The sequence below is a fragment of the Microcebus murinus genome, chromosome 5, assembly GCF_040939455.1.
Source record: "Microcebus murinus isolate Inina chromosome 5, M.murinus_Inina_mat1.0, whole genome shotgun sequence".
NCBI lineage: Eukaryota > Metazoa > Chordata > Mammalia > Primates > Cheirogaleidae > Microcebus > Microcebus murinus.
The window spans coordinates 93,219,948-93,236,304 of NC_134108.1; the positions used below are offsets into that span (position 1 = coordinate 93,219,948).

General features: G+C 46.0%; 1 protein-coding gene across 1 annotated transcript; it reads right to left on the reverse strand.

Annotated features, from left to right (window-relative positions):
• Positions 1 to 3,065: 3,065 nt before the first annotated feature.
• Positions 3,066 to 14,302, reverse strand: LOC105869212 (glutathione S-transferase A3-like). The gene is made up of 7 exons (XM_076003299.1): positions 14,196 to 14,302; positions 11,512 to 11,617; positions 10,147 to 10,198; positions 8,725 to 8,857; positions 6,612 to 6,753; positions 5,394 to 5,525; positions 3,066 to 3,328 (listed from the first exon to the last, which is right to left on the reverse strand). Exons 2-7 carry the CDS (start codon positions 11,596 to 11,598, stop codon positions 3,206 to 3,208), a joined length of 669 nt encoding a protein of 222 aa, XP_075859414.1. The 5' UTR covers positions 11,599 to 11,617; positions 14,196 to 14,302; the 3' UTR covers positions 3,066 to 3,205.
• Positions 14,303 to 16,357: the final 2,055 nt, after the last annotated feature.

Here is a 16,357-nt window from a genome sequence, read left to right on the forward strand (position 1 = left end):
CCCTGGGAAAAACACTTGCCTGCGCAGACTGAGGCTCAGCAGGTGTGTGTGAGGAAGAAAGGCAGGGACAGGCTCAGGAGACCTTGTCCCTCAGGTGGCAGCAGGAAAGGAAGGTGTCAGGGTGAGGTGGGGTTCTGTGACAGGAACTTCCAGTTTGCTTCCTTCAGGCTTAAAGCAACACGCTTACCTAAGTGTCAGGATTGCACTTTCTCCATAGCTTCCCGAGTGGACTTTAGCCGGATCCTTTCTCAGTTTTATGAAGAAACAAGCACACAACAAATCCACAGAGTGCCATTCCAGCTGGTTCCTTTCTGTAAATAATCAACCTGCTTTCACTGTCATCCAGGATTCAGTTTTGCAGTTCAGAGAAGGTCGTGTTCAGAGTCATCGGGCTGGACAGTCCGGCACAGTCCGGGGGGGAGTAGAGGTGATGCCAACGGCATCCCAGGATTCCTCTTCTCCATCCCGGCTTCCCTGAACAGGGTGGTGTGGCAGGGATGACTGGGTCTCCTTGCTCAGAACTTTTGGGGTCTATGTGCCCAAAGTTTTATTAAGACAATCCCATCCATCACCATCAGCTTCACAAGCGACATCTCCTTGATGACAAACAATTTGACATTAAATGAGTGATTTATTTTAATCACTCATTTAATTGTCTGCATCCTCACCAGAATGTAAGTTGCCTGAAGATAGGAGCCAGGTCTGTCTTGTTCATACTTGTCTTCAAAAATTAATTTAATTGGGAGGCCATTAAGCTGAGATGGCTCCAGTGCCTTGGACCTTCCTGAGATGGCCACCCCCCATTCCATGTTTTGTTTTGTTTTTAGAAATGGGGTTTCACTCTGCTTTCTAGGCTAGAGTGCAAATGAATGATCATAGCTCACTGCAGCCTTGAATTCTTGGGCTCAAACAATCCTCGTTCCATGGCCTCCTGAGTAGCTAGGACTCCAGGTGAGCACCACCATGCCCAGGTAATTAGAACAATTTTTTATAGAGATAGGGTCTTGCTATGTTGCCCATGCTGTTCTCAAAACCCTGGCCTCAAATGATCCTCTCACCTCAGCCTCCTGAGTCTCTGTGATTATAGGAGTTGGCCACCAAGCCCAGCTCCATTCCTTATCTTTTATCCTGAATTGGACACTTTGTATATTTCTGGCACACAGCACCTTACTGTCTGCATAGCCTGATCCTATGTGATCATGTAGATCCACAAGAGGCTGTTCCACAGAGCATGCCACAAACCCATGTATTTTTACCCTTTTCACCTAAATATCTTCACAATATATAGTAGCCACTGCAAAAAGTACTAATTTTTACTTGGTTCACATGAGCCAGGCACTGTATCATGCACTTTTAGTGCATTTCAAAGTAAGTTGCACAGAGCAGTGCAGTTCACCCCTAGACAGTTCAGCCTGCAAATTACAACACAGCCTCACTTAGAAGTCAGAGCCAAGGCTGCAAGGAAGACATGTGTCCGGTAAGAAAACAAACTCCATAAAAACTGCAAGCTTGCACAAAAGCCATTGCAACCTTACACAAAAATACTTGTGTAAGGACATCTGCCCAGCCACTACCTGCCCAAACATGCACTGACATCACTCTTCACACTGAACTTTGTAGCCTCCGATAAGTATTTGAAAATATGTAATCCTCTTCCCTAGTTCCCTTTAAAAATCTTTGTCTTCCTTTACTTCCCTAAATATACACATAGTTTACTATTGCAGGCAGATTTTCAACACAGTATCTCATTGCCAAATATATATCTCTTTAAAAAGAGCTCCTCTCTGTTCACTATTTAAGCCGACAGAATGTATCCAAAAGAAGCTAAATGAAAAATTCTTGGACTGTCACACGAGCACACAAAGAAGGCATTAATGGGAGTATAAAACAGACTGTTTCTTGTTCTAAGGACACATATTAAAGTATTTTTCTAGTGACTTAGATTGGAGTGGGTGAGGCACTGTGGGAAGATTTTTAACTTCAGTACTTACTTTGCTGTCACCTCTGTGGCTCAACAACTGAGCGACGTCCCGATGTGTCTCTAAGTTATTTACCACTTGCATAAACCCCCTCCCACCGAAAGAGGTAGGGTCATGTTTGTAGGAATCTGTGACAGGAGCCCCAAGAGACTAAGACAAACTCTCACCTGTTCCCTCCACTAGCAAGAGATTATTCTGAGGCAAATTCCACATACCATAGCACCTTTTCTATACATAATTTAAAAACCACTCTGATTGTCAGTGGAGAAGAGACTACAGGGAAGTGGCGCTCCAGTCAGGGAGCCCCATGAGTCTGTCTGCCCCTCACCCCCTCTCACTGCGGGGGGCTCCCCCTGAGAGCAGGAGGGCTCAGTGTGCACAGACAGCCCAGACCCCCACTTCCCCGGGAGACACCAGCATTGAGGGCCCAGCATGGGGCTGAAGCTAGAACTGGCTCCTAACTCAAGCACTCTGGCACGGTGACAAGCAGGGAAAGTATGATTTCACTGTATGATTTGTATGTAATTCACATGTCTAGTCCGCATCTGGGAAGCCCAGGCCTGAGCGGCACCGAGAGAACTGAGAGGGACGCTCATGTCCGGGGCCCCACGCGGGGCTGGAGAGCACAGTGAGGGTGTGCCCTGTGCACCTGCAGGTCAGGGACAGCAGGGGGGCCTGGGAGCAGAGGGCGGGTCTGTTGTGTTCTCTGTCGTGTTCCCCTCCTGGAACACTGAAGAGTCCACAGCCATAATAGCTGTTTGAAAATGCATAAGAGAGAACCTTTTGTTATCAGAAATAACACGACTCTCCAAGATAAGAAGAAAACTTAGCTATGCTGATGGCCAGAATGGTGACTCTTTTCCACTGCATACCTGAAACTGTCAGATGTAAATTTCTACACTTGATTTTTTGATAGTCTATATGACAAATGTCACAGCTCAATTTCTGGAAAACTCAAACAAACCACATAATCTACATTTTCCTTTTGTACTAAATTTTTAATTTCAAGAAAGGGGCAGGTTAGGAACACATTGGAAATCTGATTTCATATCAGATCCTAATGAAAAAGAATGAATTTTGACTAAGTTTGCACATAAGAGTTATTTTTTATTTGATGAGTACATAATTTGAAAAAGTTTATTGGCTTCACAATAGCTACCCTCAGCACTTTGTTGGTGCAAAGAGATTATTGGTCTTGCACGGGCTTCTCTTCCATGCCTGCTTTTTTAAAACTTGAAAACCTTCCTTGCTTGTTCTATTGCTTCCGCAGTTACAGGAGGCTTCCTCTGGCTGCCAGGCTGCAGAAACTTCTTCACATTGGGGAGGTTGCTGATTCTGGTTTTCAGGGCCTGCAATGCACAGATCACAGGCTCAGAGTGCAGCCCAAAGACCAAAGCAATTATCAGACAACCCAGGAAATCGGAGCCCTGCCACTCTACACACAGACAGCGTCCCCTCCTTCAGCAGGACTGTGGCGGCTGGGAACACACACCAGAGAAATGAAGATACAGAAGAGAAAATATAGCTCAAAATAGCATTTTCCCCAAGGATGTCTCTAAGACTTTATTCTGTCCACAGTCATCCTGATCTTCTTCCTTCCACATTAATCCTGTAGATTCATGGCTCTTGTGCAATACAAGAAAAAATAATGTGCTTGTCACTGTCAACACAGTGAAGTGTCTAAGCTGGAAAAATGATAATATGGGAAAACTGAGCTGAGATTGAAGATAGACAACATTAAAGGCAAACCTTGGGTCAGTGAAACCAGTTTTCCCACTGAGAGGTGGAGACGGGGGTGGGCAAGAGTGTTCAGGGGAGGCCTGGGCAGAGAGGAACACAAGGTCTGACAGCAGGGGCCGCAGCCCAGGGAAGGAAACCAGATGGAAAGAGACCTGCTCAGACAGACTCAGAGTGAGAAGACAGAGGCAACCCCGGGATGAAGGGACTCCCTGAGAAATCAGGCACAGAAACTGCCATGGAATGGGGGAAAGGGAGAGAGATGCTGGGCTCTGGGTCCTATCCATTAACACATTGACTGCCACAGTAGAAACATTTTTTTTCTTTGGGGTCACCATGTTTTATTATGAAACAGATTAAAAACTTCAAGAACAAAATGATCCTTTCTAATTTAATGAAAAATTTCTTATTGTTTATTATTTTCTGTGTGAATTATATGCAACTTGAAAAATAGTTCACACAGGGCCGGGCGCAGTGGCTCACGCCTGTCATCCTAGCACTCTGGGAGGCTGAGGCGGGAGGATCACTCAAGGTCAGGCATTCGAAAGCAGCCTGAGCAATAGCAAGACCCCATCTCTACTAAAAATAGAAAGAAATTAATTGGCCAAATAAAAACATATATAAAAAAAATTAGCTGGGCATGGTAGCACGTGCCTGTAGTCTCAGCTACTCGGGAGGCTGAGGCAGGAGGATTGCTTGAGTCCAGGAGTTTGAGGTTGCTGTGAGCTAGGCTGACGCCACAGCACTCTAGCCCTTGCAACACAGTGAGACTCTGTTTTAAAAAAAAAAAAATAGTTCACGCAGCTGAGTTAGGTGAAGAGACGTGAGTTACACAAGGCCCTAGGCTCAAAACTAGCATGAGTTAAATACAACTCACATGGCAGTTAATGTGTTTTAAAAGGTAAAATAGTTGGTGTAACAGTGAACGCAACTAGCTCCATTTTGCTTCTGAGTGGCCGCCGTAATGTCCTTAGCTAAATGCTTCTGCTTAGCTCTGCACGTAGACAGACATAGGATAGGAAAAATGTAGTTTTCACTTCAATTCTAGAACAAAGATGATAACCATCCCTTTCCCAAAACTAACTCCTGGGGAGATAAAGAAAATACACACAAGTACCAATAATATGTTAAAGATTTTTAGGAACATCATGTCCTGACCTACACCCTGAAAAGTTAAATGGCCAGGAACACAGAGGTTTACAACCTCCTCAGATCCTCCCCAACACCAGGATGTCTGCATTCCTTGGTTTCCTTTGCAACCCACCGGCTTTCCCTGGTTAACTTAGCATAAAAATGTGGCCAAAATTAAGACTAATGGAAGATGGTTCTTTGAGTCATGAGTCCACCGTCTTCTCTGTTTGCTGGCTCTGCACATAAAAGTCAACTTCCCTGCCCCAGACCTTGTCTCTCAAATTACTGGCTGTTCTGCAACCAGTGGTGTGAGCTTTGACTTGCTTATATTGGGGTAGCGTCTGCCTCAATATGCTTCCCATAACAACAATCTTTTCTAGCCTCAGAACCAGGGTCTGGAAGCTCATTTTGGAGACCTGGGGGCAGTACCAGCCTGGAGGAGGCTGGGGTCTGAATGTCACCAGTCCAAGGGCCCCAATACCACGTTCCCTCATGGGAGCTGTGGGGCTGCCTCTCTGGGGGCTGTGAGACAGTGACACTGATCACCTTCAGCAGAGGGAAGTTGGCGGTGAGGCTGGGGTCCAGCTCTTCCACGTGGTAGATAAGTTCAACCAGGTGAATGTCAGCCCGGCTCAGCCTGTTGCCAACCAGGTAGTCTTGTCCGTGGCTCTTTAACACCTGGGGGGTTGGAGGCATCAGATCAGGGACACACGCACGGTCAGGCTGGGCACCTGCTTGTCCCCAAGCCTCTCCAGCCTGACCTTCCCACCTCCACGTCCTCACTGCATGCGTGAGACCCAGACCTTTCTCCATGGTCCCTGATCCATGAGCGAGAGTGAGAAGCGGGCTCTGCTCCCTGCTCCCTCCTCGGCTCCCGTGTCCTCTGCTCGTTCCCACAGCCCTGCAGAGTTCACCCCTCCCGCCCTCGCTGGCATCTTCCACGTGTGCCCGGGTCTCAGCACCGGCTGCGGCATGTTCTGTGTGCCCCGCGCCCTACAGCAGCCCCGACCTTCCAGGACGTGGCTCTGCTCTCTGCCGTCTCTCTCTCTGCAGTGTCCCTGGACAGCCCTCTCCACCCAGGACACCTCTCCTCCTTCCCTCCTCATTTCCTGGTCTATAGGTTGGGATCTGAAGGAAACCTGAGTGACCTTGAATGCATCATCTTGAACCATTGGCTCTGACTCCTAACTTAAGCTGCTGTATATTCTGCAAGGTGCAGTGTCTAGGGGTGAACTGCGCTGATGTCTGCAACTGACATCGATATGCATTAAAAAAATCTTTGTATTCATGCCAGTGCCATCATCCCTGCTTAGATATTTCTCTTGCATCTCTGAAACACGGCAATATCCTCCTGATGGGCAACCGGTTGCATATCTTTTGCCACATGGTGCCAGAATAGTTTCTGATGATTGCCTTCACCACGCTCTTCTTGAATCAAAGCCCAGAGTGTTCTGTAGGCTATAGCCCAGTCTCTAGTGTGGCTCAGAGCCTATACAGCCCACATTTTATTCAGGGACTATGAAATTCTGTGGAATAGAGAATTCTATATTTGGGTCTAGTTCATTCATATTTGCTAGAAAATTATAATTTGTTATAAGTGGTACAATTCTTCCCAGTCTATTTCATAAAATGCCTTGAGAGTCACGGAGCTGCACTGGGGTTCAGGAAGTCTCATTGAAAGGGCAGGTCACTGCCTCACCAATGCCCAGCCACTAGTTTTCTATTGCCTCCTAAACTCAGGGCCATGAAATGCTGAACACTTACTTTTTCAAAGGCAGGGAAATAGCGATTTGTTGTTTTCTCCTTGATCAAGGCAAGCTTGGCATCTTTTTCCCCAGGTGGATGCATGGGGAACATAATGATCATTTCATTCAAATCTGCCATACCTTCTATATACATGTCAATCCTGCAAGACAAAACAGCCTCATCGTCAACTATTTCTTACCTTAGATTTTATAGTTTAAAAATGTATGAGACTATCAAGACCAAACTCAGATATGTACAAAAAAAAAAAAATGTATGAGACTAGAACATCAAGTAGTAATTCTCCTCCAGTGGGTACTTTTTATATGATAGTCAATTTGATATGATTTTTACATATATAAACATTTATTACATAAAACACCGTATCGGGGTAGATGTGTTTCCAACATTCTTGTCATACACGTGATCAAATACAGGTTCAAGGAGCGTCTGTGACCTGTCCCAAGTCATAGTCATGAGATAAACTGATGGATTCCCTGCAAGTAACCACTGATTTGACACTCAATTTGACATCTCTATTGTTGTCTGTTCTGTGATCAACTTAGTGTGACTCAGGTGGCCAAAGACCTGCTGCCTCAGTAGCCTCAACAGAGGCCCTGGCACACCCATCCCGGCCATGATCCTCTTCCTCCCTCCCCACTCTGCTCCTCCCAGGCACCTGTCTGTGCCCAATATCAGCAGTTCTTCCAGCCGTCTCCCATGAACACGCTCCCACGGCCCCTCCAAGTGCTGCGGCCCTGCTCTGGCCGCGTTTGCATCTCTCCCCACCCAGCGTAAAGACCCCTTCCCTGGTGCGATGCTCCCCACAGTCACAGCCAGTGTGGAGGGCAGGAGACCTTCTCTTCTTTCCTTTCAAACTGGGTTTTCCACAATACTTTTAAAAACAATAGCTTTATTAACCTATATTCACATACTATAATTGTCACTCATTTAAAGTATGCTATTCAGTGGATTTTGACACATTCGTAGAATTCTGCAAATATCACAACATTCTAATTCCAGAACATTCTTATCACCCTGAAAAGAAAATCTGTACCCACTGGCAGTGTTCTTCATTTCTCCCCACCCCACACCCCTCCTGGCCCACTATTCTACATCCTGCCTCCACAGATCCCAATATTCTGGAAATTTCATACAAAAGAAATACCACAATATGTGGCCTTCTGTGTCTGGTTTCCTTTATGCAACATGTTGTCTTTTACGTCAGCCATGTTGAGCGTACATCAGAACTTCACTCCTTCTTGTGGCCAAGTAATGTCCTACTGCCTGCCTTTGGCACATTTTGTTTCTCCATTCGTCTGCTGATGGATATTTGGGCTATTTCCACTTTGTTAGTTTTCTGAATATTTCTGTTATTTGCATTGGTATTTTGTGTACAAGATTTAGCGTTGCTGTATTTTCAATTCTTTGGGTGACATACCTAGTGGAGAAATTACTGATTCATTGTAACTCTGTTAACCTTTTTGGGGAACTTCCAAATGTTCCAACAAGGTTATGTTTTGGGTTATGAAGTCTCATCACAACAGGGAGGAGACCCCAGAGCACTGGAGGTCTGAAATACATCGGGTCGCTTCAGACTTGTACCGAGATGTTAGGTAATCACTGCATGTTGGGCACAAGGCTCGCCTAACCTGTGTCGAGTGGAAGAGTCCCTATAACTGGTTGATGACGTAGGTACCGGTCATCACTCTTCTGATTACTGAAACTTGACATTCAGCTCCTTTGGGCCCTTCCTCCCCAGGCTGTCATCTACACACACTCCAACTTTGTTTCCCTTGTCCCTACCTGCTGCCTGGAACTCAACTCCTAAAGGCCTGAGCACCTGGAATCAGGATTCCACCACCCTCTTGAGTTCATGCTTCACGAGTGTTTGGAAGCCTCTGTCACGGCGCTACACCCGTGGGCTGCACCCTCTCGCATGATCACACTCGCCTGAACCCGCCCACGTTCCTCGTCCCTCACGTCCACAGGACTCTGCCACCCTGGACCTCAGTGCACGTGCCCACGGCCCAGCCTGCTGCTGTCCTCACCCCTGCACCGTCCTGCTCACTCAAGGCAGGACCTCAAACACTCCTGGGTTATCTGGGGGTGCGAGGACGGAAAATGTACCTACAGGGCTCTCTCCTTTAAGTCCTTCCCGTAGAGGTTGTGCTTGCTGGCGATGTAGTTGAGGATGGCTCTGGTCTGCACCAGCTCCATCCCGTCGATCTCCACCATCGGCACTTGCCCGAACATCAGCCGCCCGTCTTCGGGAAGAAGGAAAGACAAAGGAGAGGGAGATGACTATGGGTCCCACTCTTTCAGGATGAAATTATAATTGGTGGAATGAATGAAGACAAAATGTAAAACAAAAAAATATAGTCTGGGAGCCTAACAACGGAAAGACCATCTTGTTACTAGCTTCCTGTAGTCTTTATTTTCTCTTATCAATTTTTCTTTTCCTTTTTAGGCTTTTTATCTCCAATCCAGGTAAGTGGTAGGTCCCTCATATTTTCTATGTCGATACATGTTCATGGACACTTTAGGAAGAAGTTGGGAGAGGTGACAACAGGGTGGCCAAGTGCATGTCATTTAAAATGGGAAGTTCCCAACGTAAGTCTCCTGGTTTTCACGACATTTAAGGTTCTTTCTTTTCCCTTCCTTCCTTCCTTCCTTCCTTCCTTCCTTCCTTCCTTCCTTCCTTCCTTCCTTCCTTCCTTCCTTCCTTCCTTCCTTCCTTCCTTTCTTCTCTTTCTTCTCTTTCTTCTCTTTCTCTCTTTTAGACAGAGTCTCGCTTTGTTGCCCAGGCTAGAGTGAGTGCCGTGGCGTCAGCGTAGCTCACAGCAACCTCAAACTCCTGGGCTCAAGCAATCCTCCTGCCTCAGCCTCCCGAGTAGCTGGGACTACAGGCATGCGCCACCATGCCCGGCTCATTTTTTTCTATATATTAGTTGGGCAATTAATTTCTTTCTATTTATAGTAGAGACGAGGTCTTGCTCTTGCTCAGGCTGGTTTCAAACTCCTGACCTTGAGCAATCCGCCTGCCTTGGGCCTCCCAGAGTGCTAGGATTACAGGTGTGAGCCACCGCGCCTGGCCTTAATGTTGTTTCTCAGAGAATTTTCTATGCACAAGTCCCCTTTCTGTGCTCTTCAAAGCCTACAATATAGCCAGAATGTCACCTTGTCAAACTAGTGAGAGAAAAGAACTCAGGATGGACCTATATCTGCTGCTTTTCTCTAATGCATGTCCTTGTGTGCCCTTGCTTGGAGGTGCACTGGGAACCGGAGCTGACCCACAGGTCCATCAAGGCTCAGAAAGCAGGAGAAAGCGAGGAGAGGGCATTCTCAGGGCGCTGGGGACGGTTCCTTTAGCAAATACTCAGAGGTCTGCCCCGTCTCACCCTGAGAGTTGCCAGACCTGCTCCAGGACACACGCCCCTTCCATTTTAACCACTTTTCTCCCTCCCCAAACACAGAGGCATGGCCTGGTATTAAAAGCCTCCCGAGTACATTCTACTAGTTACCCTCACAGCAGCATTTAGATACTTGTTCTTACCATTTCTTAACTTATCCCAATCTTCTGGGCATGTTATAAATTGCTCTTCAAACTGGAAGCAAAACAGTAAATGGGTTCTCGTTAGTTCGTCCCACAGCGCTACAGACTGTTACACTCGAATGGCCCCTGTCCAGAACACGACCTGGAGCAGGGAAGATTCCTGAGACTTGCAGGGACACACATTAGTCTGGCCAGGAGCATCTGGAAATGCAGGTGAGAGCCATGGAGAAAGGGGTACAGGGGGGAGCACAGAGAGGCTCACTCTTCACAGCAGCCCCCCTCCCCTCCCCCCGGACCCCACAGTGTTCGTGGTGTGGTCATGATTTGGGAGGGTGAGTCACTGGAGGGAAGGGACTGGGAAGTTCTAGTTATGTGCTGCCATATCTCAGTGAATCCTGTGACCCCAAGAGAGATCAGAACAGAACCCGGGTGTCCCTGGCCTGGGGTGTGCTGTGACTAAGATTCTGACACCAAGGGGTGTTTGCTGCAATTTCAATCATTCTTTACCACTGCATAGTTTAAAAGAGGTTCTCAGTCATCTAAAGTTCAGGAAATTGGGGGTTCCTAACGTGCTCACTGCAGCAGGGATTGCCGTGGTCTGTGAGCGCACAGGGTCATGAGGTAGGTGCAAACACAGGACAGAGGTGTGTAAGTGAGGAGGGGTGTGAGCGCCAGCAATTAACAAAGCGTCCCGTTCCAGACAGACAGAGGGGTGGCGGGTGGTCAGGGCAGGGGTTGGGAGGGGGGTGGCCGGTGTGACGTTGCTGGAGAGCCTGAGGGACTGGATGGCAACCGTCAGTCTCTGGGCACCGGGAACCCAGAGTGCTGAGCGGGGGCCTCAGTCAGCCCTGCCCCCCAGTCCCTGAGTGCAGCAGGGGTGGAGAGGAGGGAGCCTGGGTGCTCGCAGCCTCGCCCCTGCACCTGCTGTGCTGCACTCGCCCTGCCCACGGCTCTGACACAGCCCCGAACTCACACACATTTACACTAAAAATTTAATAATAATTATTTAATATCATTTAATATTTAATTAATATACAGGTTTCTAATTGCGGTTTAAAGTGTCATAAATTACATTTTTTACTTAGTTTAAATCCAAATCCAAATAAGGTCCACACATCATGATTAATTGATGTTTCTTTTGGTTCTTTTGAAAATATCTTTTGATTGTTTATGTGCTCTTTGGTAGACAGATGGACAGATCTTTTTCCTTTTAATTTGGTCAAATTAGTTCATTTTTTCCCTGGTAACTGGGGATATTTTCACTGAAGGTAAAACTATTCACAGATCATCTTGTATGGAAGTTTTCTGGCTTAGAAAAGGATTTTCATACAGTTCATTTTAGATATGTCTGAAGTCCCAACCTACCTCTACTCCAGCTGCAGCCAAGAGCCACCGGATGGACTCCATTCTGCCCCGTCCATTGAAGTAGTGAAGCTTGGGCTTCCCCGCCATAATAGCAGTCACTTGGTTTCTATAAGCATGAATAAATAAATGAATGAAAGTATCCACCGAAGCAAAATGTGCATTAGTATATATAGTTGATTGGCCCCAACAATACAGAAGTAGTATCTGCCTTTCCCACAGCAGGATTGGAAGAATCCAAGGGAGATCTTCCAAAGCCCAAATTGTCAACCATTAGTACCCAGCATCCTGAAAATGCTCCAGACCATTCTCATGTTGCCATCTGTCCTTAGTTTGAGAAGCTGAAGAGGGCAGCCTGGGTCCCACACAGGGGAAGGCCCTGGCAGCCTGGGAGGGACCTTGGAGCCAGAGGACATCACTGACAGGGAGGGGCAGGAGGGAGCAGAGTCAGTCTTCAGCTCTTCAGCTGTTAATTGTGCACTCGTCCACAAGCAGAACTGGGGCTTAGTCTTGTCCTGACTGTAGCCAAAACCTAAATTTCCTCTACAGAGAAAGGTGTTCATTTCTTTTCTATTGGATGTCTATATTTTTCCAATTCTGGGAGAGTTTTATTTTATAGTCTAGAAAAGTGGTATTTGATGCATTATTTTTATACCGTGTTTCCCCAAAAACAAGACGGGATCTTAAATTTATTTTTCCTCAAGAAGACACCCTAGGGCTTATTTTCAAGGGATGTGTGTTTTTTTTAAGTACGGTACAACAATCTACATTTATTCAAATACAGTTAAGTCATCTTCTTCTGGAACATCATCCTAACTCTCCAAACCCCGAATTCCATCATGAATTTCTTGTGACTCTATTTCCTTTAGAACCATTGGCCCCAATCTCTCATGTCGAGCAATAGAGCTCTCATGGGGCAGATGAGAAGGGCTGCTCGCTTCTTTACCAATCCGAGAGGAAATGCATGGGTTGTGCAGAAACGCTGCATAGCCACGCCCATCACTAGGTCTTATTTTGGGGGTAGGCCTTCTATTGTGCAAATGCTTAGAAATCCTGCTAGGGCTTATTTTATGGGTAGGTCTTATTTTCGGGGAAACACAGTATTATAAGGACAGGAAGTAATATTGGTTTAGTGTCTGAATGACATGCAATTTCTCATTTTTATCCACATTTATTTTTCATAAAATTTACTTGATATATAGCCTGTTATTATTCTAAGTTCAGGTTAATATCTATAGAGATTATGTTACATAATCTAGCACAGTTTTTATCTGTGCAGAGTTAAAAACGTAGCACAGTTTTTATCTGACACCAAACTCTTGGAGCTTCTCTATACCAGCATGTAGAACTTTGGTCTTCTGACATTCACACTAGCGTCTGTTATATCTTATTATGGAATTTTTTCAGCCTGTAGAAGGTAGCATTTTCACTCCCCCCCCCATCCCTCCTCCCCACCCTTGCACCCACCCAGCTCTCAGCAAGTAGAGTTGTTATTATCTTTATGACATCGGACAGCGCTCAAAGTTCAGTCCACACTTCATAGGCTCTGACACAGATAGGTAACTCAAGAGCACGCCTTTTCTTTTTCTGCTTTTAGCTTTTCCCTCATACAGCACACTATTTTAGAATACACTAGTATAGAGTGTTTAAATGACAAGCTAGGACATAGAAATAAAATGATCAGTCCTAATTATTAAATCCACCACCCTCCTTTTTAAACAGAATTACTAAAGCAATAGCACTCTCCTATATAGTAGAATCATACTGATATTGACTATACCAAAAAAAAAAAAAAAGAGTGTTTTGCCAGAGTAGCCCAAGGAAATATTTAACTTGGCAAATGGAAGGAATTTGCAAATGCTCTGTTGGACTGAAAACATGACAGCTCAAGAGAAGGACATTATTATGTTTGTCTAAGATGCAGGTCCACAGCCACGTGTCATACTAACCTGAAAGTTATAAACTTTTAGATTCACTTGTCATGTTGAGACTAAACCCTGCTCTGCCTTTGGTTCCAGAAACCCTGAACAGGGAAGAGGAGGAGGAGGAATAGGAGAAGGGTTGACAGAGGAGAAGGAGACAAAGTGGAAATACACACAACTTGGTTTCCAATCACAAAGTAACTCATAAGCAATAAGCTAACGCATGTGAAACAGTTATGGACGTGCAAATTAGATCCTAATCGGCAGGCACTGGTGTTTGGTCTCCCACCTGGAGGGGTGGGTTAGAGCCAGCAGAGGCAGGCAACCACCTGGGTACATTCCCCTTACATTGCTCAAGTGGGACCCCAAATGGGTGACGCTGCCAAATGTACATCCGGTGTAGCCGCGTGTTGGCTCCTGTATGAATCATACCGACGCCTCCAACCGTGTGACAGATCGTGTGGAAGCCCCGACACGCTGCTGACGCTGGCATGGCGGCATTTCCAGATTGCCCGTGCTGTTGTCACTCTCACTTTTCTCACACCATCCAAGTCACTGCCCTTGTCCTCTAAGTTCCCGAGTCTTATTTTTGTTTAAAGCCATGGCCTTCAGGAACGACTAAACAATGCCTGAACTGGCTCCTGAGCACACTAAGAAGGCACAGTAAGAAAGTAAAGTACACACACAGAGTAACACGTTTAAACATGCCCTCCTGGTGAAGCAGACACGAGACCATTTAGGAAGGTTCTTAAGGTCAGTACTAACCTGACAAAGTCCTGGCTGCGTCTCTGCTCAGCTCCTGCAGGCCAGCTCCTGGCTGTGCCAGCTGCTTAAATGCTGGGACACTCCTGCCTGCTGAGCTGGGCGGGCCCAACAGGGAACAGCCACCCCCACCCCATGGAAGGCTCCAGAGTGTCATGCTTGACTAGAAAGCAAGACAGTCAACAATGTTTCATTTCAAGGCTATCCAGAAATGCACAACAAGGGATTTCAAATCTATCTGGCTGCCTCCGAAGGTCTCTGGGGAGCAGGCTTCTTTGAACACTGTTTAAGGAGGATCTAATTACATAGGCTGCAGGTTTAGGGCAGATGAGAAAACTTACAGGCGACAGTGGCATAAGAGGGTGTTGTCAGGAAAGGAGACTTGAGAGAGAGAATGGGGTGATCGCACCTACATTTGTAAAAGGGACTCAGTGAAGAATGCTGTTGTAAAATTCTGTAGGATGAAAGAATCCAGCAGAGTTGTCCTGGCCCTGGGTGGGAAAAACCTCAGCTGCAGTACCTGGGGTCACTGGCGGATCCTTCTCTATGGGAACACGTTGGCCTTTCTCTCTAGCCCAAGGCCCTTGATGCACTGTTTCTTCTGCCCAGAACATGCTCTTCTCCCCTCCTCCCAGGCATCCCGTCCTTGCTCTGTCCTGTCACTCTTCCCACGTTCTGTGTTCAGCGTCTGCGTTTCCCCAGCTCACTGTGAGCTCCTGAGGGCAGGGCTGCCCTGTCCCCGTGGCTGACCACAGCGCCCCGCATATGGCAGGGGCTCTATGAGTATCTGCTATTTCTCTATTTCTAATGGAAAATGTCTAACTTTATAAACATAGAAAAAACGTGCAGTGAGCTTGATGTACCCATCTCTTCTCTTCAATAACTGTCAACAATATTTGAGGCAAATCCCAGACTTATTTTATTTCATCAGTAAATAATGTGTATCTTTGACACCTTTTTACTGTAATTATTTACATTACAGAAAAATTACAAAACTGGTGTGGAGTTCCCAAATATCCTTCACCCAGTTTCCTCTAATGTTAACAGCTTACGTGACCATAGTACAAGGATCAAAACCAGGAATTTAACATCGATGTAGTACTTTTTTTTTTTTTTTCCAGACAGAGTCTCACTCTGTTGCCCGGGTTAGAGTGCCGTGGTGTCAGCCTAGCTCACAGCAACCTCAAACTCCTGTGGTCAGGTGATCCTCCTGACTCAGCCTACCAAGTAGCTGGGACTACAGGCATGTGCCACCATGCCTGGCTGATTTTTCTATATATATTATTTGGCCAATTCATTTCTTTCTATTTATAGTAGAGATGGGGTCTCGCTCTTGCTCAGGCTGGTTTTCGAATTCCTGACCTTGAGCGATCCTCCCACCTCAGCCTCCCAGAGTGCTAAAATTACAGGCGTGAGCCACCGCGCCCGGCCACTGTGTCTAGCCTCGATGTAATACTTTTAACTAAACTGTAGACCTTACCTGGATTTCACCAGCTTTCCACCAATGTCCTATTTATTATTGTCCAAGATCTTATTGAGGGCCCCATGCTGTCTTCAGTGGTCATGTCTCCTTAGTCACCTTCAATTGTTCCTGAAAATTCAGTACTTGTCTCTGAGAACAAAGCATGAGGGAAGTGATTTGAGGGAAAGGAAAGAGAAGCATATTAATTTGTCAGCAAATGAGGAGGGCGGCAGACTAACATCTCAAAAGACCACCATCCTGCCTTTAAACTGAAATACAGGGCTTTTTAAAGAGGATTTTTCAGCTTTGGACTATTGTTGTTTAACTATAGTTAATGGTTTTGGTCAACCTTGTCTCTAGGGAAGATGATCTCATGACCTTTGTCCATACAATTCTGTTGGGTCCTCTGTTGTGCTTTAAGGTACTAGACAACAAAGAACATTTTTCTGCCCTTTTGATTACTGGCCTTGAGTATGAATGCAGATTTTAATTCCCAAATAGGGTGAAGGGTTTTAAAGAGACAATTCGTAAAATATTTTGCCCTTTTCCAGAACTTTACCTCTATTACATATTCTCCACTACCAATTTTATCCTTCCATATCAATGAGAGAAGGGGCAACATAGGCATAGAGCTACTTCCTGCAGAATTGGAGTGATGCTTTAGATAGAAGGTTTGTACTTGTTTCTGCCATTGCTGTTTCTG